At 41.1% G+C, this 24,180-nt stretch overlaps 1 protein-coding gene across 1 annotated transcript in view; it reads right to left on the bottom strand.

Moving 5' to 3' along the window:
- COL4A2 (collagen type IV alpha 2 chain) overlaps positions 1-19,280 on the bottom strand; it is a gene marked incomplete at its 5' end in the record, with an annotated part of 101,423 nt that extends 82,143 nt beyond the window's left edge. The window contains one exon of the mRNA XM_042032933.1: positions 19,188-19,280. Within this exon, the coding sequence (XP_041888867.1) occupies positions 19,188-19,280 (93 nt within the window). The remainder of the gene's footprint in view (positions 1-19,187) is intronic.
- Between the last annotated feature and the right edge of the window lie 4,900 nt (positions 19,281-24,180).

Below are 24,180 nucleotides of genomic sequence, written 5' to 3'. Positions count from 1 at the left end.
TTGTTCCCAGTGCATATGCTTCACACATCCCTTCTCTCCAGAGAAACAAATGTACAAAACTGCAATGTACAATCCAGAACATAGATCCTGCTATTTCTTCTCTTTGAACTTCAAATCTAAAGTGGAAAGAATGTATTGGAATGGTCATATCTGAAAAAGAAGGTGCAGTGCATGGAATTAAATAAGTGATAATCTTGAACTCTGAAACAAATTGTTATTATCTGTTAATCTACTTGATGTGCCTCTTCCCTATGCTGTGGCTTCCCAGTGCAATCACGGCGCTGGTGCATGCTATCAGTTACCAGTTTTAGATGAGAAATGCTCCTGTTGAGTTTTTTGACATGAGGGTAGACATAGAAACCTGAAGAGCTGAGGCACTCTGTCAGCCTCCTGCACTGCCCACGCTATCTGTCAGTGCTGGGTCACGGTATAGGTCTGCCTTGATCTCTGGGTGCATCTCCTGGGGACCTCTTTCTTTGAAGTATTCGGTTTCCTCCCCTACTCCACGGATTTTGTGTCAGGGAAGCAACTTTTCACCTTCGTCTGGCACTTGAGCAAGACACAAAACTTTGTAAAGTTTCATACACTCAGCAAAGCTTTTCATTTTCAGCCGCTGAAATGTGGGAAGATCCTGCATTTCCTTCAGAGTGTGCCCAAACCCTCATAGCTCCTTTTCAGGACCAGGCTCTGGGAACACAGAGCATCCCATGTCTGTGTGTCTGTGGCGTACCTTCGATGATCATTTGCATGGAGCAGCATCAGCCTCACAGACACCTGGGTGATAGCCCACTCCCCAAACTGATGAACTTCAGGGGAATCATTCCTGCAGCTCTCCTTCCAAACCAACCCAGGACAGATGGAAATTGAGAGCAAGTTTCCTGTCCCTCCTCAATGAACATTCAGGCAGCATGGAGCATATTCAGGGACACACCAGGCTGGATGAAGAGGTTGGTGGAGGCTGCCAGCTGGAGGTGTCTAAGAAACCAGAAGCAAGGTTTCTTTTCATTACTAGAAAATGATTGGGAATGAGAGTCAGAGACAAAAGATGGGCCCTGGTGGCCCAGGATGATGTACCAGCACAAGAAGGGGCTGTGTTTTCGAAAATAAATGAACAAAGATGTGCAACGGGTAGAAGAGGGACTTTAGGGTCAGATGGATGTAGATAGTTACAGTTTCAGTACAAAATAATGCATAAAGGGAAAACCAGTTGAAATAATTGTCATTTTAAACATCTTTTATACGTGATTCTGGATTACACAAGAGATGTATTACACAGGATTCATGATAGGACAAGCAGGTCAGGATTTTGTAAGTGAATTTCTGCTTCTATCCATCAGCCAGTCAGCAGTACCAGGGTGCTGCCTCTTTTGAGGAAAATGCGGAGAGAAGGTGAAGAATAGGTGGTGACTGCAACTTTAATTGAAAGATACTCAGTAAGTCAAATCAGAGGAGTAAGATGAGGTAAATTCCCTTTGAGCAGCTTTCACAAATGCTCTGTTCAAATTTCTAATTTCCATATTTGTTTAGCTTTCACCCAAGGGAGGAATTTTGTTTATAGTTCTCCATTAAAAGACCCCTTTCAAAGGCTCAGGTAACCCATATCTCAACCCTTTTGAATATCAAGAGGCACTGATTTCACCTCCTAAAGATTTGGGTTAAAACCTTGGAGGAAAAGGTGCAAGGAGGCTATCCCTACTATCTCAACATTGAGACACATAATACCCTGACCAAAGGGAGAGGGGCAGAACACAGAAAATGGTCTCTTGTAATATAGGGATAAAAGTAACAGCATTCTGAAGTGGTTACAGGAACACACTCAGTTGCACATAACAGAAAGCAAATGTGCAGTTCATATTACTGGAGTTCCATATTCACCAGCCACAAAGCAGTAAAAGTACATCTCACACTGACAGCAAGAGAGGAGATTACATCACTTCAGGGACGCATCTGACTCTGACTGTAAGAGAATGTGGAGGAGCACAAGTGTTGGGCTAAAAGCTGGTAAGAGCCAAGAGAGCATTACAAGCACCATGGCATTACACAAAGGCACATGCTCTGGACATAGACTAAACTGGCCCCAGTTTCAGGGTGATAAACAAAGCAGGGGATTGTTTCACAGCCCCCATCAGAATTTATTCTTAGCAGTTTCATCTGCCTGAATACTCAGAAGTCAGATAGGAAGTAAATGAAATTCATCAGTCATCAGCTGGCTGATGCTCCTGCATCCTGGGGTGTTTTCGGGCTGTGCAACATTTCCTCTCCCAGGGAAAGAAATACTTGTTAGAAGTATGAAATGCTTTTTCTTCAGTTGCTAGTTCTTAGCAGCAGTTTCTTGCTGAGGTTTTCTTTGCTTTGTGTCTGCTTACCTCATGACACTTTAGTATCTAAATATTAGTGTTTTGTTTGAAAGACTTGCCTTTTGTTTGGTTTACATATCGCTATGTACACTCCTACAATTTTTCTTTCTGACTACCATCGTCTCCTCCTTCCAGCCCATCCTAACCAACTCAAGGAAACTTCTGCTTGTTCTGTGATTACACCAAAAGCTTTGTGCCCAGGGAATGAGGAACTTCTAGGAAGGAAATCTTGATAATATTTTGCTTTGTAGAGTAGTAGATTAGTATCTCCAGACAGTTTTATCTCAATTCTCCCCTGACAGTCAACTTTAAGCAAAGATGGCTATTTCCTAGTTCCATTACAAGAAACCGAAAGGTTCTCACAGAAGACTAAGCTGGAAGCTTAAGCATTTCCCTCCTGGACCCTCTGGAATGTCTTCATTACTGCTGCAGTTTTGATTTAAAACACCTGGGTCTTCCCCAGTCAAACACAATGTAATTTGCCTGTGATGCTTCTGCTTTCTTACAAAACACACTTGAGCCACTCATGAATTCTTACATGCTTAGTTAGGTCTTAAAAAGCCAAAGCTTACTTCTCGACAAATTTCAGTTCTGAAAGCTAATCAGACCAGCAGCCAGAATAAGTGATCAAACTAGAAATGTCCTTTTTGCAGGACTTCAACCGAATTGTGTCTGGTGGCAATAGCTGCAGTCTATTTGGCAAGCACACGGCTGCGGTGGGATATATTCCACAACTTATATATGGGCCTGCAGCTAAAGGGATTGATTTGTAACACATGCATAAAATGGATCATGTACTTGCTTAAAGACACAGGTTAACTGATAGAGGTTACAAGACCCTAAGAATTACTTCCTTTTGTAAAGAGGGAATTTTGAGGAAGTTTTTCCTTGAACTAAATGGCTAGTTAAGGGATAAGTTAAAGTTTGACCTGTACTTCACTTCATGACAAGACTAGATTATAATGCTTGAGACAACATGAGCCGAACAATCTTTTCTCTGAAAACTGTGTTGTATGTTTGAATAAACAAACTGCAGGAATAGATGAACAATTGTAAACTGATACTAGGCATTAAATTTCATTATGGGAATGCTCTGAACTGAACTGAAAATGAAATACTACTCCACTGGGTATGGATAACAGCTATGCATCCTCTAACTGCAGACACTTCCTGAGATCTTCAATGGAATTTGGTTTAGAGAATTTGGAATATATAAAAAAACCCCACAGGATGAAAGATCTCTTCTTGAAGCAAAAGGTTCACAAGTGTCTACAACAGTGTTCCAGTGACTGCAAATACATGACAGAGAAGTATGTTTATCCCACAAAAATGAAAAGGACCCCTGTTGATTTAGTACACAGAGGCAGGAACACATTTAGCTTTACAATTACGCCTCATTGCAAGGAGGTTTATTTAGCCAGTTGGTGTTCTGATTTACACCATACAAAGCATCTTTGAAGTCACTTAAGTTACACAACATACATAAATCAGGACAGTCCTCTGTCTAGGACTAAGAATAGGTAGAGAAGGAAAATCCTTACAGGGAAAAAGCAGAACACAATGACTGTGAGGGAAAGAGTAAACAACAGCCCAAACTGCAGCTGTGTAAATCCACCAAGCCACAGACTCAGCTGACAATATGATGTGTATATTTATACCAGAGTGTTGGGGCTTCTTAAAAAAAAAGTATGCTTACTGAGAATGGTATTTAGTGTGTGTTTAGTTTTGGTAAACATGAGGGGCCAAACTGTCATGCTTAGGCAGGACATGCTGAAATTCTTTAGAGGATTTTTGCTGATTAAATGTATACATGACTGATACAATTAGTATTGTCTAGCAGAAATTATTACTTAAGAAAACTATTACTGTGGCAGCAATGCACGGCTATCTTTGATGGCTATATATGTACTTTACCAGAAGAGTGTAGCTCTCCTGTGGTAACAGTCATGCGTCCCTCCAGCAAGGACTGGACGTGCTGAGGAGAGAGATGCAGGGGGCAGGAGGGTCTCCATCCCCTGAGGGGGAGCATCCCCACCCCTCTGCATGTTTCTTGTTCTGCACACCTTATACCACAGTGGGGCATGGGCTGAAGTATCCTGCTGAGTTGTCAGTGTTGGCACCTTGGAGCAGTGTCAGGGTCACTTGCAGAGGTAGCCCAAGTTTCTTCCCAAGGGCGCTACCTCATCAAGTGACCCCATCTTCCTTGGTCTTGATGGTAGTCATGGATACAGACTAGCCCCCAACAGACCTATTCTCCACTTCCCATGTATCTGGAATAGCTCAGGCATCTTTAGAGGCATGACACCGGAGGATGTTGGCTTGGGACAGGAGAAGCAAGCCTGTTCTCTAGTTCACTTGACTAAGGTTACTCTTGCAGCTCAGGCCCTGGAGATGCTTGATACCATGGAGTTGGCCTGCACCTTTAACAACATCACTCCAACACACACCATTCCCTTCTCAAGAGATGCTTGAGTCATTATGGCAAATTGATAATATGCCTCTACGTGCCTGACAGGCCTGTGCTGGTGCAAGGGGCTGCAGCCACCCTGACCCCAGAATCCCCACTTTGGTGGTCAGGCACCAATGTTCGAAGACTGCCTCTAGGTGAGGGTGAGATCCCATCACCCCTTGGTTCAGTGATTTGCCTGTTCTAAGCTGGTTGGTTCTTGTTCTCTGCTCCCTGTTTTACGTATAAGTTTGTAAATATTCGTTTCCTTTAGTTAAATATGTATCAGTTCTAGAAGTTTCTCTGTTACTCAGTATCCCATCGGCTATCCCCTGAAATCCCTCCCCTGAGTTATCCCCATTAGTTACCTCATTGTCAATCCTGCCTCCTTATCCCTACCCTATTGGCTCTTGCCCTTATGCCCGCCTTTCCTTCCCTGAGTATAAAATCTCTGGACCTCCTATTGGAAGCGCTCTTTGTCCCTGGAATTTTCACTGCAATGAACCTGCTCGTGGAACCCACACAAAGAGTCCCTCCTTCCTTCTTTGCCTGCATGCCCCAACAGCTCAGCTCAGGATAAGCTCCTTTGGGTGCCTATCCAGTGGAGAGCTGTGGGTTTAGAGGGTGCAGCCAGACCTCTGGGCTTCTTGTTTCCCGGCTTAGTGCGCCCTCACAGGCCCTGAGAAAATAGCTCTAGAGATGCAGGGGTGAGCAGCTCCCTACTCAGACGCTTAGTGTGGCTCAGTGCACGGACCCATCCATGATCTTGGGTCTACAGGTCTACATGGTCTACTTACGGAACAGCTCATTTTTTAAGCAGAGTTTTCTATGGTGACCAAAGCTGTATCAGCAGATATATTTTGTGATGATAGTTTTCAGATGGCTTTACAATTCACTAAGCAGTTGTCTATGACATGGTTTCTCTCCTCAGGCTGCTCTGCTGTTTTCCTGGGAGAGAGGGGGTGTAGTATTTTTCTCCCATCTCCTTTGATGATAAAACTCTATTCTCCCTTGAGAAAGTTGTCTGGTCTTCCCCCCAACCCCCCCCCCCCCCACCCCACCCCCAGTTGTACTGAATTCTGGATCTTTTCATCAACTTCTCTAATTTTAATGCTGTTGTTTAACTGGATAATCTGACTTCTTCCATTTCACATTTACATGTCATAGCACATCTGCAGCATTTGAGAGTTCACTGCATGGATGTTTCAAACCACACCACAGGATCTTGGCAGTTACACATGACTTCAGAGATTTTATACACATACATCTGACGTACAGAGGAAGTAATTAAACCATATGGACCTCTCCTGTGCAGTAGGAAGTACAACACAAATCTTCTCACTTGATTTATTATAACCTTATGTCATTTAGCAAAACCAACTCTGCAGCTGTTTGAAGGAGAGAAGCCAGCTGAGGAGAGGGAGGACCTCTGTGGGGAGCTGTGGCTCTTGCAATCCTGAGCAGTTTTATGTGCCTGTGGCTGTACAGGGCAGTCAAGATCCGGCTGGCATCACCAGGTGTGAGGCAGCAGAGCACAAACTCTGCAGTTTGGTTTGTGAGGTGTCGTAACAACAAGAAAAATAAATGGATCTGTCCTCAGCCTGCACGTTCACCTCTGCCTCTGCTCCAGTGGCAGGGGCTAAGGATGAGGAGCTGCAGGGGTCAGCAACAGTAACATCCTTGTCACACAGGGACCCCACCTCTCCTCTATCCTGAAGGTTCACTCTGTGAAGAGGGGTTGAAGGACAAGATTGGGCTCATGCAACCTAGCTTGTCCTGTCTACAGGGCACACTGATGGTGGGGGAATGGCCCCATGGTGTGAAGTCCCTAGCAAATACAAATTAAGTAAAGTAAAAACTGTGAAAAAGGGTGCAAGATAGTTTTACACCACATATCCATGCGAAGCATGTGGAGGGGTGTGCTCTGTAATGGAAAGGGGGTTAGTCCCACAGTGGTAAGGGATACTCTGTAGCAGCAGCGGAGTCATATTTGAACTGAAGAGTTTCCTGTGGAAAAACCCCATTTTATCCATAAATCTGCATGCCACTGCACATCCTCATTAAATACTGGAATAATTAATATATTTGGGTTCAACACCCACAGTGTCATGTGGTGCCTTTGAGCCCTTTGCTGCTGGAGTCCCTGTCCACTGGAAAGAAGCTGTCATTGTGCCCCTCTGCATGATGCTACCTCTGCCACAAACCTGGAAGTGTTAGCAATGCTTTTGGCGCCATACAAAGAGCCACATGCAAACAGCTCATGCCCAAGGAGCTCACATCCTAACACACACAAGCCCAGACAGCTGTGAAGACCACGGCATCCTGCATTATAGGAGGGAGAGCTCATCTCAGAACCAGCTGCTCTCATTCCTCTTCCAGGCTATCAAGAAATGAAGTCCTTTGGGGGAAGCCTTTAACAGATATATGGTAGTGAAATGGAAAAGGAGAAGATGTTGCATGCTTTGGAGTGGATAACAGAAAGTTCATCAAAGAAAGAGAGAAGTAGGGGATCTAGAAACTGAAAAACAGCCAAAAGGTGATTTATAGTGAATAAGGGGTATTTGGATCAGAAGAAATAATACAGATGTATCCAAGTCTTTATTTGACTGGAGAGAAAGACTATACAGGTTGCTATACTCTGAATGGAATGAAACAATGTATACTGGGGAGGATAGCAAGTACAACTTCCTTTTTTTGCTCTTACACCTATGCTGGACTTTGCCAACAATCTTGGGGACAAATAAACCTGTTTTAAACAAGTTTATAAGGGCTAACAACATTTCTTTAACCAGTGATACTGTATTTACAAAAATTAGTTTTGCTAAGTAATAAGATAAGCAATAGTTAGACAAAGAATTTCATTGAACAACCCAAACCAAAGCCACAAAAAACCCCAAAGTGCTTTTCTTTGCTGGGTATCTATGATAGCAGTAGACAGAAAGGAATTTGACAGACTAATACAGTCTTTTCATAGAAAAATAGTTTTAGCCTGTGGGAGAAAAAATGCTGTACGGATGCTTTGTTTGTTTGGGCTAGCAGCTTTATTCATTGTCTAGAAGCGTTCTCTGTGCCTAAAACACAGACTTCTATCCTTCAAGATCTTTCTGCATGCTCCCAAAGTTCTTATCTAATGGTCATTATAAGATATTATAACATTTGTCATCCTTTTCCAGACAAATGTAATTGAAACTCTTAGGTATACTTCCAACAGTTTGGTTCATTATGCAAAGACACTGAAGATGATTTGGAAACCTTATGTACAAACTGAGGTTATTAAAGAACATTTATTTTCTTAAGTGTCAGTAAGAAAATGCTGAGAACAGGCTCAGTCTGCCTCGGCAGATACTGTTTGAGATGACAGCCTGCCCATTCTCACATTCCTGGTCTCTCCAGGTCAAACTCAAAGGATTCCACTAATAGTTTGGTACTTAGCAAAGCAGACAAAAGGAAAATGGGTCAATGTTACTTGCTCCCATGTGACAAAAATACAGAAAATAGAAACAAGCACCATTTGAGAAATTTGTAAAGCCTCAGACATATGTCATGAGAAACATTTACAATCTCTGGAGTATAATTTAAGTGCTAAAGGATGACCTGGATTATCCCTCTTGGATGCCTTTGTGAGCTACCCAGTCACAGAGTAAGACTATCATCCACCCGCTGCTCTATCTTTAAACTCCTGCTCACAGTAAGCAGAAATTGCAAAACTTGGCTGAAAGCACAAATAATATTTTTGTGCAGTAGTTTTACTGTCTGACTGCTAGAAATCAAAGTCTGAAGGTCTAACCAAATGAACAACACATTTTTCCAAAACCAATCCTGACAGTGCATTTCATCTCCTTAATGAAGTGTAATTCATATGCGAAAACCAAACAAGATGATCAACAATACAGAATCACAGAATATTCTGAGTTGGAAGGGACCCATAAGGATCATCCAGTCCAACTCTTAAGTGAATGGCCCATCCAGGGATCAAACCCTTGGCACTATGAGCATCCCATGGTGGGAAATTTCTAGCCAACTGAGCTGACATCATACATACAGGAGGATGTGCTGTGCTGTGCAGACACTATTGACCACAACGAGTGGAAGGGTGACAGATGAGTAGACACTCATGACATTCCCTAACTTTAGGTACTTACTTTCTAAATAAGGTAAAATATACTTGGAGGATTTCAAAGGAAGACAGGAAGGATAAAAAAAAAAGGCATTCAAGAAAAAAGTTAGGACAATATTTTTACATGATTGTGAATTGCATCCCAAGGGTTCTTATCCCAGCATTGGCTATTATCACCCAAGTTAACTTTGCACTATTCATCTTCAACAACTTTCCTTTCTATTATTTCTTCACCAGAGTTAAATTTTAAATCTTGTTTTATTTTCTGAAATAAAGGGGTTCTTGATTCCTTACTGTGATTTCTCTTGCATTTTCTCTCCATCTCTCATTCAAATTTGTGATATGCAGTGGTTCAAATACACTCAAAAATGCTGCCCTCAAAATAAATTCCTAAAATGTCAGTGAAATACCTTCTCAATTTATTAGCAAACTGCCGTAAGATTTTTTTCAATGAGTGTAACAAGTCCATAAATCAACAGATTGCATAGGTAATGCAAAAGGCATCAGATGGTGTCATTTCAAATGGAAGAGCTGAATCTACATTGCAAATAGTTCATGCAGCATATTGACTTCGGTCATAAGTTTGTTTGAACTGCAACCTTGGTATTCATTTTGACTGATGACACTAATTCTTGAGCTTTGTCCAATGCTGTTGAATTGTTTTCTCATCACACCAGCTGAGATTGCAAAGGTTTCTTAAACAAGGTCATAGGAGAAATATCTGCACAGGTCTAACCTTGGGCTTCAGAAGGAAGGTGCAGCATCTGTATGCATGCTGCATACCTAGCACTTATTTTGCTGGAGATAACGTATGTCAGTCCAGGGAAGTTTAAAATGATTAAACTTAAAAAGGAAATATAAAGGTGAATGTGTCCTTTTGACTACCTTTCATTAAAGTATCATTCTTTTTCTCTTCTGTACAGTTGATTTGAAAAGGTTTTGAAGGGATTTTGCTTTCAGGGCTGGAGCAAAAGGGAGGGAATGCAAATTGCAAGCATGGGACAGGCTTAACAAAACGTGTAGTCCTTTAGATTACAAATAAATACAGTTTCTAGATGTTACTTATGGAATCAAACAATGTTTCATATCTGGCTGAAGCAGAAATGTTCTGCAAAAGAGTAAGATAACAAGGAGCGAAAAAAAATTTTTAGTCAATATGCATATTTTGTTTGATTTGAAAGAATGTCTCCATTTGAGTTTATTTTATCTTTTCAACATTCTTTACAATATTCTGAATATTTACAAATGAAAATGTGATTTTTGTGTGAACATTTAATTGCACTCCTGCAGGTACTGAAACACAGCATCCGGCTTTGTTTTTTAATGTATCTTGCATTTTTAATTTGAAACAGATTCTGAGAAAGACCTTTCACTGACTTCCCAAATGTCAGATTTTGTGTAGAATGCATATATGGGAGGAGGAGCTTCTTGCTCATGGGAAAGTTATCTAATCTCTGTCCACCAGTTCAAAAAGATCTCTGATGTTGATTAAACATGTATAAACAGAGCTTAAAAAAAAAAAAAAAAGAAGGAAACATGCATATTTCACTCAAAAAATGTCAAGACAAATGTACTAAAGGACAGCAATTAGCAACCAACATAACTATCCCACTACATGGTTGATTAATAGTCAACGTAGCCCAGGTTAAGCAATGTTCATTAAATAAAACATTAGGTCATAAACTAGGTACCAAGTTCCAGACTGATACAAGTTCAAGTTCTGTCAAGCAAACCTGTACACTGCCTGCCTTTGCTAGTGAACTCTGAAGATTTTGGGCCTATTTACTGCTAACAGTTCATGCATTACGCCTTATACCCAAGGTTTAGGTGCCTATGGAACAATATCAAGACTTCAGGCATTTGTCTATGCTGGCAAGACCTTGTAAGGCTGAGTTTTCAAAGTATAAACTTAAACAAAAGCATGCATCTGAAACCACCGTCAAACATGTGTGCAAAAGAAAACTGTATTCATGTATGTGAAAGCAGAATTTAGCTTCACACTGTCCAACAGATTTTACAGCAACACTTTTCTTTTCCTGTCTTTTGCCAATGGAGCTGCTCTCCTCTACTTCCTTACCTAGAGAAAAAAAGAAAATTAAATCTTGAAGTACCACACCAGACTTGATTACAGCATTGAAATATCGAAGAGTGTCATCTTGTCCCATGTATAGTGCTCATTAATACCGTAGGCACTTTACTTTTAAATCTGTTGCCATTACAAACCCCTCCTCCAAATAGCTTCCCTCAGAGGGCAGCTCTTCTTCCTGGAAATTTCCAGAGACTTATCCTTGGTCTATGAAGCAATGTGAAATTTTGGAGCACAAATATTTGGTACTTATATCCATTCTGCTGCAGAATCTGACAACATTTCAGAAGATACAGGATCAAGTTCACTCCCAAAGCTTTGTATATGGCAAACACTGGAGAGCAAATAGGACATTTTCCAAACCATTTCTGTCTTGTCGACCATCAAAAAAATCCAACAAAACCTTGATGCTGATCCAACAAGTACTTAGGGGTTGTCAGTCTGAGGGAAGGTGGATAATCAACCTGGAACAAGGGATCAAATTTCTGATAAACTCTAATCGCTAGGTGATTATAATGTCTGCTTGGTGTGAGGATGCTCCTGGGACAGAGCGAATCTTCCAGGAGAGGACAAAGCAGGTGATGACAGTGGGAGGTTTGATGAGTTCACCCAGAGAGCTGGATTTGGAACAGGTGAGAGGCCTGAAAGGCCTGCTGAGTGCAAAGGGAGCAGAGCCCATGAGATGTCCAGATAGGTATTTAGTCTGGTAGAAGGGAGTGCTGACCAATGTGACCAGTGGTCACAATCTGTACTATACCCCTGCTGAGGTAAAGTAGAACAGAGGTGTCCAAGGGGGTTTAACTCAAAGCAGCTGTGTGGGAGACGGAAGTCCTTGCCAACTCCATGGAATAGGTAAGGTAAATAACACCATTCACAATTCCACTTGACTGGTGCTTGCAACAGATGGTCAAAAGTTGTAAATGCTTCTACAGCAATGCTAGAAATCTACAAAATAGGATTATGGAATTATATTACCTGGCAAAAAGTGACAAGCCTGACATAAAAGGCATCTCATGGTGGTGAAAGGAGGATAATCAGTGGCACACAGAGTTACTATACTAGTCTGTCTACTTTACAGGGATGATAGAAAATGAGATATGGCCACGGCAATGGCACAGTACTTGAAGGCTACAACAAAGTGTTACAGAAAAAAATACTCAGGGCAGAGGGGAACATTAGGGAGTCCTTGTAGGTGGACATAACAGAAAGGTAGGACTCAGTTTGTATTTAGGATTCCTCTGTTAAGGACACCAATCATTAAATACTCAGTGAAATTTTCGTAAAGAAGCTCAGAGAAGCTGCACAACTAGGTCAGGTAGCAATACTAGCCAATTCCAACTACCCACATACTGTCAGGCACAATGCCTCATGCAGATGTGATAAGGAAATAAAAGTTTTGGACGCACCAACTGACTTTTTCTTAGCACGGTAAACACTGAGACCCATAAGAAAGAATGCTGCTCTGGGTTTAGTCTCAAGTGCTGCACAGGACCTGCTTCAAGAAGTACTATTGAGAGAACTGCTCTGCAAGAGCTTCAAAATATAACTGAACTTAATGCTGTAGTGTAGTGGGATGAATTAAGCCAAACAAATACATCACACAGATATCCAATTTCAAGAAGGGGAAATACATAAAAATCACAAAAATATTAAAAGCCAGAAAAAGCAGTCAAAAAGGCGAGAAGCCTAAAGTAACCTGGAGGCTTTTCAAAAACCCTGTATTAAAAGTCCCAGTAAACTATGTGTCACGTATCAAAAAGAAAGTAAAACAGTTCAATAAAAACCCTGCATAGCTCATAAAAAAAAGCTAAGGAGGCTATTGTAGGCAAAAGGGTTGGCATTTAAAAAATTGCTGAAACAAACAGGAAAGCCCATAAAAACCAGATCAAGAGTAAATGGCAACTGGGATGGCTAAAAATGAGTGAGAAAATTTTGCAGAAGACAACCAAGCTGATAGTAAAAAGTTGTTTAAAGGAAAAGAAGAAGCCATCAAGGGAAATAGCAGTACCACATGAAGCCAAGGGCTCATAAGGGGCATAAGGCCATAGCAGAGAAACTCAGTGACTTCTCTGCAGAGGTCTTTTACTGCTGAAGGTGTTTGAGAAGGTCCCAAATCCAAGCTACTCCTTGAGACAGAGTAGTTTCAGATAAATATGAAGGAAGTCAGAGATAAAACAGGTAAGCCAGGTGTTACTAAGTGAACACGAGTGGAGACATTCACCCATGACTTCTGAAGGAACTCAAGTGTGAAACTGCAGAGCTGCTGGCCAAAGTGTGCAACCCAACATTACAAACTCCACTGCAGCAGTGGGCTGATGCCAACCAAGCTTCCATGCGGAAAAGGGGCTCAAGAGGAGTCCAGTTTATTTGACTTTCCTACTTGGTAAGGTAGTAGTCCACCTTAAGGAACACAATAAATGAGCACAAGGATAAGCATGGTAAAGCAAGCCTTAGTGACTATCATATATTTGGATTTTCAAAACTGTTTTTATAAAATGCTTCATCGAAGCTTTTAAAATTAATTCTCTTGGGGTTGTATGAGAGGTGCTCTTATGGGCTGAAGGCTGTAAAAAGATAGGACGAATAGAATATTACCTGATGGTCACATTTCAAAATGGAGACATAACAGCAGTGGGTCCTCTCAGACGCGTGCTTTGCAAAAACTGGTTTTTGCAAAGATTTCAACAGTGATCTACAGAAGGAACTGAACTGTGAAACATCTGAGTCTATAGATGATACTAATCTCTCTTAGGCTGTTAAATGTGATGCTGGTGATGAGGAATGGGGAGATCTGGTGATCTCCCATGCTGGGAGATCCAGAAGGACCCCACCGAACAGGATGGGGACAGTTCTGGTCTCTTGCAGAAGAGAGAGCAGAGTAAAGGGACTAAGGGCTGGAGTGTCACCTTCAAAAGAGAACCTAAAAAGGCTGTGACATCCTTTGGACAAGAGAAAGCTGAGAGGGAATATAACTGAGATTTACAAAATCAGAGAAGCAGTGAGTAACCTAAACAAAAAGCTACTCCAAATCTCACAGTACTGGAAATAGGGTGTATTTGATGAAACCAGAGGGAACTTTGCTTAGAACAGGTCAGAGAGTGATTTATATAATTTGTATCATTTAAGTAGTGCCACTGGAGGTTGTGAAGACACACAGTTACAGTAGCTTCAAAAAAGGATTAGACAAATTCAGGATGAAATACAGATACTGAAGGAACATATAAATTGGGTTATCTTGGGTACAAGTGAATGGACTGCAGAAAATTGCCAGAACTCTGTGCTCCCCGTAAATAGCATCTCTTACTACCACTGTTGGGAACAGAGTAGTGAGATAGATGAATAACTGAGAAGATGCTTCTAATGTTATTATTTTGTGGAGGGAAAAAAAAGAAAAAAAAGTAAATATCAGATTTAATCAGATATATCAGTTTATACCAACAAAGAGTTACAAGGAGCTACTGCCATTATACCAGCTTGGAAGCCAGTTAATTGTGATATACAAGAATTATTCTAACAGTTGATAAAACTATTTTATTGGATTTAAATATTTCCCTAAGATATAACAATGGAGTTGATTTTAGAGTATTTATGTGTTCTATTTTGTCGGTGTTTGTTTTTCTTAGTTATGAAGAAACACATCTAGATCTAACCCATGTGTTAAGACTTAAACTTGTATGGAAAATGCTTGCAAGTAAATATCAGACACTAGATTTCCCAACTGTATAGCATCCAAAAGCAGACAGAAGTAATTACAGGTGTACAGGTAACAGCTTACCCTTGGCCACTGCATTAGTGAAAGCAATATAACAGAAATCTGTAAAAGAGTTCTAGTGAACCCTCATGTCAGTCTTGGTTAAAAAGGAATGTTAGGGCATTCTCAAAAAGTGGCCTTTATGGGGGACACAAAGCAGTCTTTTAATTTCAGTTTCCATCATTCCAGCCCCTTGCAAAAACAATGGCTAAATGGCTTGGGCACTGTTAGATGCTTGACTTGGAAAATACAAAGGAAGATTTCAAAAGAGTGCAATTTTTCCCTCTATAGAAAGATCAAAAACATTTCTACTCACTTCCACTTTCTATAAAGCCTTCTAGGTTGGTTATGAAGTGAGGCTGGTTTTGAACTTCAATAGGTCAAACAGTTGGCCATTGTACTGAATGGAGTTATCGTTTCCTACATAAGTGCATTAATGTTTAACAAATTTTAAGGCACATATACTGTTCTCTGAGCAATGTTTGAAAAGAACTATAAATCTCAAGATTTTAGGAGTTGCAATAAAAATCTAGAGGAAGAAGAAAGAAAACCAGATGTTTTTAATATTTTTTGTTTTGTTTTGTTTTTTGGTTTTTTTTTGTTCCTTTAATCCAGGCTTTCCATGTTTCCATGTCATTCAAAACATAATTTCAATGTCATATCAGTGTTTCCCTCTACTCTCTTCCCTCTTACCCAGGCATCTGTGTAGTCCTTACATTATGTTCTCCAAATGTACCTTAGGGAAAGGGTGAGTCTGTTGTCGTAGGAGAACAATTTAGGAGTTGCCCTAGAAGAAAATTAGAAGATGATTCTGTCTCAGGGAGAAGATGAGTCTGTTGTCTTTCCTCTGCCTTCTCACTCTGTGTCCTCCACTGAAGCTTATACTATGGTTTCTTATCGTGTGGATTTGAACACGCCTTCAGGAGCTTTGATTTGCACTGCCACTCCACTGAGCTGTGAAAAGGGGAGATGAGGCTGAGGCTGGTTCCCAAGCTTGGCTCCTGCAGCCCCAGCTCCAACCATCTACCTAGATGCAAGGTACTGTTAGATAGACTGGATATTTGTAACCAGCTAACAGTAAATACAACTGGAAGATAAATAGGCCACAGCGAAAAAGAACAAAGACTAGTCATTAAAGACTGGGAAAAAAACACCAAACCAGCTTGCAGGAGAAATTCCCTTTGCTCTTTCTACTTTGAAGATGTGAACATAAAGCAGGACTGGAGGTGGGAACTTCAAGGGGATCATGTATGGCCCAGAGAAACATTTCTTTAGAGAAACTTCTCCAAGAAACAACTCAGCATTTGCTGTGAATTGCAAACACAGTTATCAGCAATGTCCTGATTCTCTGAACATTTGGATTTGACTAGCTTTTCTTTTGGGAACGAAGAAGGAAGTGCCATTTGCAGGTGTCCTCACAGCCCTGGGAGCAGCTCAGATAAGAGGCAGGAGGTTGCTGGCTAGATGCTGCCTTTGCTTAGCTGCAGCCACTCCCCCACCACTACAGTGGGCAGATGATGCTTCTGCTGTTTTATTTCTCTGTCCCCACTGGATTTTAGCTGTGTCTGAGCCCAGTGAAGGTTGCAGGGTTGAGTTCAGCCAAAACAGAGTGGAAGAAAACCTAAAACCACATACCTCTTTCCAGTAGGCCTGCTAGGTGGGTGCATTGATTTGTGCTAGGTTGCCTTTTGCCCCTAGAAACTGCCCGTGTGAAGCAGGGTTCAACTTTCCTGTGCCTTTGTGCCTATCCTTACCAGTCCTGAACCAAAAGCAGTGCAGGCAGAAGCACAGGGCTTCCAGCTGTCCTGCACCTGGAGACCTGGCACAAATCACCAAAGCCTGGATGAATCTTCACACATCTGAACAGTGCCCCTCTGTCTCTCACACAGATTCCCAGAAGGCATCAGTGGGCATATTTTACAAAAAGTGCTTTTTTAAAAACAAGTTACTGGATTAAGACAACAAATAAACATAAGCATCTTTCCTTAAATGCTGTATCTTAAGAGTACAACTGAGCAGTGACAACAAATGAAGTAGAAGCACATATAAAGAGTAGGCATTTCTTCAGACCTTTACTCCTTTCATAGCTTGCAATTGTTTACCACTTCAATGAATTCACTTCATTCAACAGCTGCTGATGTGAATTCAGTAGCAGCAATCCAAAGAAAATGCTTTTAATTTGCCTGGTTTTGAGACCTGTCACAAACAGAGGGTGAACTTCCAGAGGATGGCTGGGCTGACAGCTGGCTCCAGACCCTTGCAGTGCTGCTCCTACCTGAGTTCCAGGCTCCCTGCAAGTGACAGCTCTGTGGCACCTGGGATGGAGAGTCACAGCAGAAGCAGGCTCTGACAGACTGGTCAGGCATTCTTACAAGTGCAAACACGCAGTATGTCCATTGTGCATGCAATGAGTCACCTCGAACAGAAAACGTGTGTCGTGCCAGATTATACAGAGGTTTTGTGAAAATAAATAATCCCATTGAGGATTAGCATGAGACCAGAAGCTATGCCAAATTTGACTAGACTCTAAAGGCCAATCTTGTTCCTTAAACCAGATGTTTAACAGGGGTTGCGATATCTGAAGAGATCAGCAGACACAAAATACTGGCAGCGTGTGCTAAATCAGAATGAGGTGTATCATTTCAGAGAGGTAAAATACAGAGAGATAAAATGTGATTTTTGAAGTGTAAAATTCTGTAAATGCCTTTTTCCAATACTTTTTCACATCTTGCAAAATTAACCACAAGCAGTAAAATATAATTTATGTTCTGTGGCATACCCTTTTTCTCTTTTTGAGTATCTGTTTAAAGGGAGGCCAACCTCATTAATAAATGGGGTTACTTACTTCCCTGAGGTAAAACTGAGAGTGGTGAGCAAGTACATAAAATCTGCCCTTACTTCCCAATCTAAATAGTAAGCAACTCACAGGGAGCTTCTTGTCAGTGGCACTTGACTGCTTCTCTACCGTGGTATTTTCACATTTTCAGCTTTTCTAATCTACGCAGTTAGTTTTGTTTAACTATCTGTTTTTTCTTTCACATTTGGCAACTTGAAATTCAAGGTCATTCAGTCGATAAGGAGCATGAAAAACATAAAAGTTGGTAGTTTTGCAACAGATATTTTCATGAGCTCTAGTGAGAATCTTACAGCATCAGTTTTTGATTTTCAGTCAAAAGTGGGAAGTGGCAGGAGGCACTTGCCAAACTTCGTGCGCTGGATGATGAGGGTAAGGCAGTAACAGCTGGAGGGACTCCCATGGGAAGCTGTGTCTCAGGGGAGGGCTTGTTTGTCCTTAGCTTCATCAGGTTGTCATTGGGTTATTATAACGGAAAGCACATCATGAGCAGCTCCTGGTCAGGCCACGGGAGTATAACCATTACAGCCCCCATGGCATGGTAACCCCAGGATCATCTGACTTCCATGGAGACATCAGGACTTCTGCTGTAAACAAGAGTGTTCCTTGCCTCCCACCTACACTGTGACTTTCCTACCACCTCTCCCTCCTCTCAGACATGGAGTCAAGCTTGAGGAATGCAATGGGAATGGGAACTGATGGCTGGCTGTGTGGAGGGAAGGCAGAGAACTGAAAAATCTTATGAGGTTTGTGATAGGAGAACAAGCACATGACCTGCCACCACATCTCTTGCCTGACCTATTCTTAGAGATGGGTGGATGGAAAAGGCTGAGTCACTGTCTCAGCTGCAGAAGACCAAGCTGTACAGAAGGAGCCTGCCAGCCAGGGCTCCAAGCCATACAGGATAGAAACTGCCCTATTTCTCAGTGCTCTTTGTGGCAGGTGGCTAATCCCCTCCACCCCATCTCCTTTCCTCTGCCTCATTCCTCACTAGTCCCCAAAACAAAGAACAGACTATCAGCCACAACATAATGCCAGAAGTTCTAAGCAGTTCCCTTTCAGCAGGGATTTCAGGTTTTGCAGGCGTGGTTCACTCTTGCTTTACTGGAAATCACACAGAGAATCTTAGAATTAATGAATAATTTAGATTAGAAAAGACCACTAAAATCATCAAATATATGCATCCCATGCATGTATGTGGTATCTTTTCATCCTACTGATCTGATTCTCATCACTACTTCTGAACCTGGCTTGGCCCACAGTGAGTAATTAATACAGTCAGAAGAAAAAGAGAGAAGGACTAAGTCTTGCGGCTACAGGCCATCATGGCTGTCAGGTCCCTTGGCTCTCATCTTTGAGATAAGTGCCTGCTACATATAATAAGGTATTTGTAACAAAGTATTTCTTCAAATCTATGAGCTTGTGAGAAAGTAAGATGAAGGAACAATAACTTTTTCCTGAAAAAGAATAATTGTTTTAATACTCCTAGCAGCCTAATGCAAGTCATATATAGCAAATTATATAGCATTGAACTTGTACCATCAAGAGCATTTTACAGGAGAAAAATGTTACTTACACGGCTTCCTTTTTCAGGGAAACACTGACATCCTCCACTGCAGTCTCTGCCTCCACATGGTCCTGTGTATTTCTTTCCACCCTGCAAACCAGAACACACATAACACAAAAGTTAAAAGGTATCAGCTAGAATATCTGAAACAGCACACTAAGCTTTGATTAGCAGACTGGCTGGGAAGTGCTAAAGCAAAGACCAGGACCAGATCTAGGATTTACAGTTGAAACCTCTTTAATCTGTGCTTAGAAGCGGCCATGAGTGGCTGTCCAGTTCTTGGAGATCAGCATCAAGAAATATAATGTTACTTCATTTATTTCCCTCCGCATTTTCAAAACACTGCAGCTTGATGCTGAGCAGTATCTCATATATCTTTTTGACACATGCAATAGATATCGTATCACAGAAGTGCAGCTGCTTGGATTCTTTACGGACATGGACTAAATCCTAGGTCACAATGCAGCACATCCTTCTATGCATGCTCTAAATGGTTGCTGTATTTTGAAATATTTCTTGGTGGACATAAAGGAAAATATACGTATCACGTCCAAAATCATGAGCTAAACTCCTGCTTTCTCCTCTTCTATGGCTGCCGATTCTGGAGGAACATAAAATTTGCTGCAGCCAACCACTGTGATTTAGAAGTCACTCCCAGCTTAAGTAAATGTCTTCAGTTACATCTCTCCTGCCTGACCAGAACCACCTTGGCCTGGGCCACAAATACATGGATCACAAAATATGTACCACTCCAAACAAATCCTTGGATGGACTTCAACAGGCAGGCAAACTCAGATTATATTCCATGCAAATGCCTGCATGGAATGCAGCAGCCACAGTCAGTCTTGTTCAGAAACATGAACAGCAGAGATGCTGTGCATGCTGCGGTGTGACTTTTACAAATGTAACTTAATGATTAGGAACATTGTGAAGACCAGCCTGCAGCCCACCTAAGCCCAGGGTTTTGAACTCCTGAAAATGACCCAGCAGCCTAGTAAGTAATCTGGGAAAGGAGGAAGGGATTCCTCATCACTATTTCTGAACCTGGCTTGACCCACAGTGAGTAATTAATACAGTCAGAAGAAAAAGAGAGAAGGACTAAGTCTAGTCTACAGGAAACCAGAGCCTCTCTTTCAGGGCACTTCACATGCACTGCTCCTTAGATGAAACCTCAAGGGAACCCAGCTGTAGGGTACAGAGTCAGGCTCTATGTCACTTGCTCCCCTCTTGGCTAAATGAAATGGTGCCTTCACTTTTCTGCCTCCTTCATAGCTTGAGCACATAATCTCTTGAAAGGGAGGTGAAAGGGGTATAAACGAGCCTCCAAAACAGGATGGGTGCTCTGAACTGCTATGCTGTTTCATAAATAGACAGTGATGTTGCCATTCCTGCCTCTAGCACTGACTTAAGGAGCTAAAACACAGAGAGGGGACCAAAGCTGCCATGCTTAGAATTTTTCACGTGGCTCTAAGCAATCCTCTACTCAACACCTGAGGTTTTTGGGTCACATTTCTCAGGTATCCATTTCTGCCTTTAAACTACCTGAAAACACAGCTCTGGGATTTGGATACCTCCCTGGCAGACAAATGAGTAAGAGGTATGGAGCAGGCACCCAGCATTGCCTAAGTCCTGCTTTGGTCGTATTTGTAGAGCAGGATCTTAATCTTACGACACACAGCAACACAAAGTTCCCCAAACGAGTTCTTTTGCTTGTCATGAGAAGGTTCATGTCTGTATTTTAAGTACTTTTATATATTAAAATATAAAAACTTTCAATTTTATATTTAATTCTCATGTTTAATGGAAGAGGTAGGATTTTCATACTGATAAAAGCTGTCCACCAAACTGAAACCATGCCCTGACCTATTTATAGGTTTGGTTTTTATTCAGGAAATTTTTTCATGGATGTAGCAGAGTTCTATGTCATGTTATGGATTCTGCTTTATGTTTAAGCTATGGTTTAGAGGAAATATTAAATCAAGACAGTTTTATAAACTCCACCAGTTTGCTCAGGTTGGTCCATTTTTTAGTTAAATATCTGGATAAACACAAACTCACTGTTTCCATGGGGTTTATTTCTTGTTAACCTATTTGCAGATGAAATGTGCATCTTTTTCTCAGTATCCTTCATTTTACAGAGTTTTCCCCTCAGTTCCTTTTCTGAAATTGAGAATAGTTCTATTAATTTTTATGGATGCCATGCAGATGTATGGCCTGTGTGATCATATTCCTCTGGAGGATGCAGGTATCCATTAAGGAGCAGTGTGTGAAGTAGTGCTGCCATTGGTAACAATCAATTTTGAACTTTTAGAATCTGTTTTTGTTGGTGCTGTAAACAACAGCATATCCCAGCCTAAGAGTAACAGTAATTTGATGTCAGTTTTCAGTTTCGCCTACTGAGAAAAAATAATGAGAACAATAAGTTTATTTCTTTAATTAGCAGAGTGACTCTACATTTGGTAAACTGTTGTCAAGGAGAAAACAGACAATGAATCAGAACGGCAAGATGTTTGTGCACTTGTAAAAAAAAATGGAGGAGGCTGCTAATGTTTATTTCAAATGGAAGTTCAAGGTCTATTGTTTGTGTACTATCCACCATCCAACATTTTAATTTGCATGCTGTAACAATACCAGCAGCTAATATGGGGACACAATTGTTTTCTTCCATAATTTTAGGAAGTGCTTTTTTTTTTTCATTATTTTCTCATTTTGTATCCTTTTATGCACACAGACTCTGCAGATAATGAAAAAAAAAATCTGGAAGATTCTCCAAAAGTTGGGAACATAATGGGAAAGCATTTGAGACCAGCAGTAATATACCTCTTCTTGATTATACTTGGGCTTTCCTTATTACCTAATCTCCACCTCTTCACTTTTCAACTGCTACTTTCAACTTTTCAACTTTGGGAGCTTTTAGTCACATGTAGCATTTTCTACTATCTTCCACTATCTAGAACATTTATAACTTCTTGAAGATCATTGCACTGTTGTTTGATCTTACATTATTGGGGGTTACAGTCTAAAACATTATGGTTTACAAGATTGTTAAGGTTCAAAATTAAGTCTGTTAAGGATACTCGTAGAACTTTGTTAAAAAAAATTATACCCATGGGCACACAATTGAGATGAAGGGAAATCAAATGGACATATATCAGTCAATAATTAGAATGTAAAGAGCCTTAAAGTTTAAAATTTAGCTATGTTCTTGGAAGTGCTCAGCTATTTACATCCTGAGGAAAAGATATTTCTGGGAACATAACACTAATGGTGACAACCCAATGTAGTTGTTTTGATCTGAGCAGGAGCCTTTTTGGTCAGCGGTGAGAACAGTCAGATCTAGGACATAATTCATTCCATTCTTATCCTGGCATTTCAACTGATAGACTGCATCTCTACCAGAAAGTACCTACTGCTTTCTTTCAACCATGAAGGTGGGTGGAGGTGAGTACCTTACACAGAGAGATCCCCCCCTATAGAAGTGTAAGGATGGGGAGATGAATCTCCTGATTTGTTCAGCATGCAGTTAAATGAAGAAAAATGTGCCTGCACCAGAATGATATTCTAGGATTTGTGTAATCAAGCTGGCTGAACTGGCCCTCAATTATGAAGGTGTCTGCTGAGAAGATTTTCAGTTCCAAGTCTTTCTCATGTTTTGGATGATGCATAATTCCACTAATCTCTAAAAAGTCTAGAGTCTAGGCAGAGTCTAGAAATGGGGTTTATAGACTCTAATTTAAGATTTATGCAACATAGGCACAATATCTGGCTACTATTTTAGATCACCCAGAGAATCTCATCAGATGTATTTCAGATACCAAAGCTAAATGTCTTCATAGAAGGGTAAGGGGAATAGAAATGTACCATAGGGCAACTGGTTGAGATGTGTCTACAGAGCAGATGTCCAGCTCCAAATGAGATGAATCCTGCGCTAAGCGTCCAAGTCTCACTCTCACAGGTAGCCATGGGAGCTTTGATGGGAGCACCGAGTGTGAAGAACACTATTTAAGAGCAGACATATGGTGCAAACACAAAACAAGTTATACCATTGCACTGGTGTGCAAGCTTTCTGTGCATAAGGTGAGGTGTTGCTTAATTAGAATTAGGTTGGAGAATCAGGAGAAAAATATGGTAATTCTGTCCAGAAATGTGTAACATAAATGTTCCCAACGAGACCCACAGGGTCAAAAGGCAGCCCTTGGAGGCAAGGCTGTCTCATTCAGCCAACTGTGATGGTAATACCATATTAGACAAAAAATTGCCTAGGTAATAGTGTCAGAAACACCAACTTTTGAGTGTAAAAAAATGGACCAATGAGGAAAAAGAAACTAAGAGTAGGTTGCTTATTTGGGAGGAGTACAGGCAGTGAAAAGGAGGTGCAAGGGTGGTAAAAACTTGGAAAATAAAAAAATATGAAGAGGGCATCAAATTAGGTGAAGAGTGAGGGTAGTGAGGATATACTAAGAGCAAGAGCAGGGACACTGGCAGGCAGCAGTGATGCTGACTTGTGGGCACAAGCCCACTGGGAGTCCCCATGGGGAGAGACCACAGGTCTCTTGACCAGGCATGTCCCTGTGGGAGGGTGGGGTAAGAAGGGATAAGCTTGTAAGGAAAGATAGGCTTACTCCTGAATACCAACTGAAGGAGCAAAGGCAGTAGAATTGCAACTTAATAGCCCTTTTGTGTAATTTATCAGATTTCTTACACTGATTTTCTACAAATGCTAATAACAATAGGATATAGAATTGTAATTCAGTGTTTCTTGCAGTGATGTAGTTGTGAATTATTACTAATAACAACAGTGGTATGTTACTTTGCCAAATAAAGAAATACTAGGTTCTCAGAAGTGTTTTCTTTAATCAGCAAATCTTAAGTTACATCTAACCCATCCACACTGTTTAAAAGCTAGGCATCTCCAGAGCTGGCTTACCCACACACTGTGCTGGGATGAATATATTCATCATGTTCAAGGAACGTGAACACTACTTAGAGCGAGAGAAAACAT

The sequence above is a fragment of the Corvus kubaryi genome, unplaced genomic scaffold, assembly GCF_017639235.1.
Source record: "Corvus kubaryi isolate FWS band 111438036 unplaced genomic scaffold, C.kubaryi_AGA036_p1.0 133, whole genome shotgun sequence".
Classification (NCBI taxonomy): Eukaryota; Metazoa; Chordata; class Aves; order Passeriformes; family Corvidae; genus Corvus; species Corvus kubaryi.
Note: the sequence above shows the minus strand (reverse complement) of the source record. Positions and strands in the feature narration are given on the sequence as shown.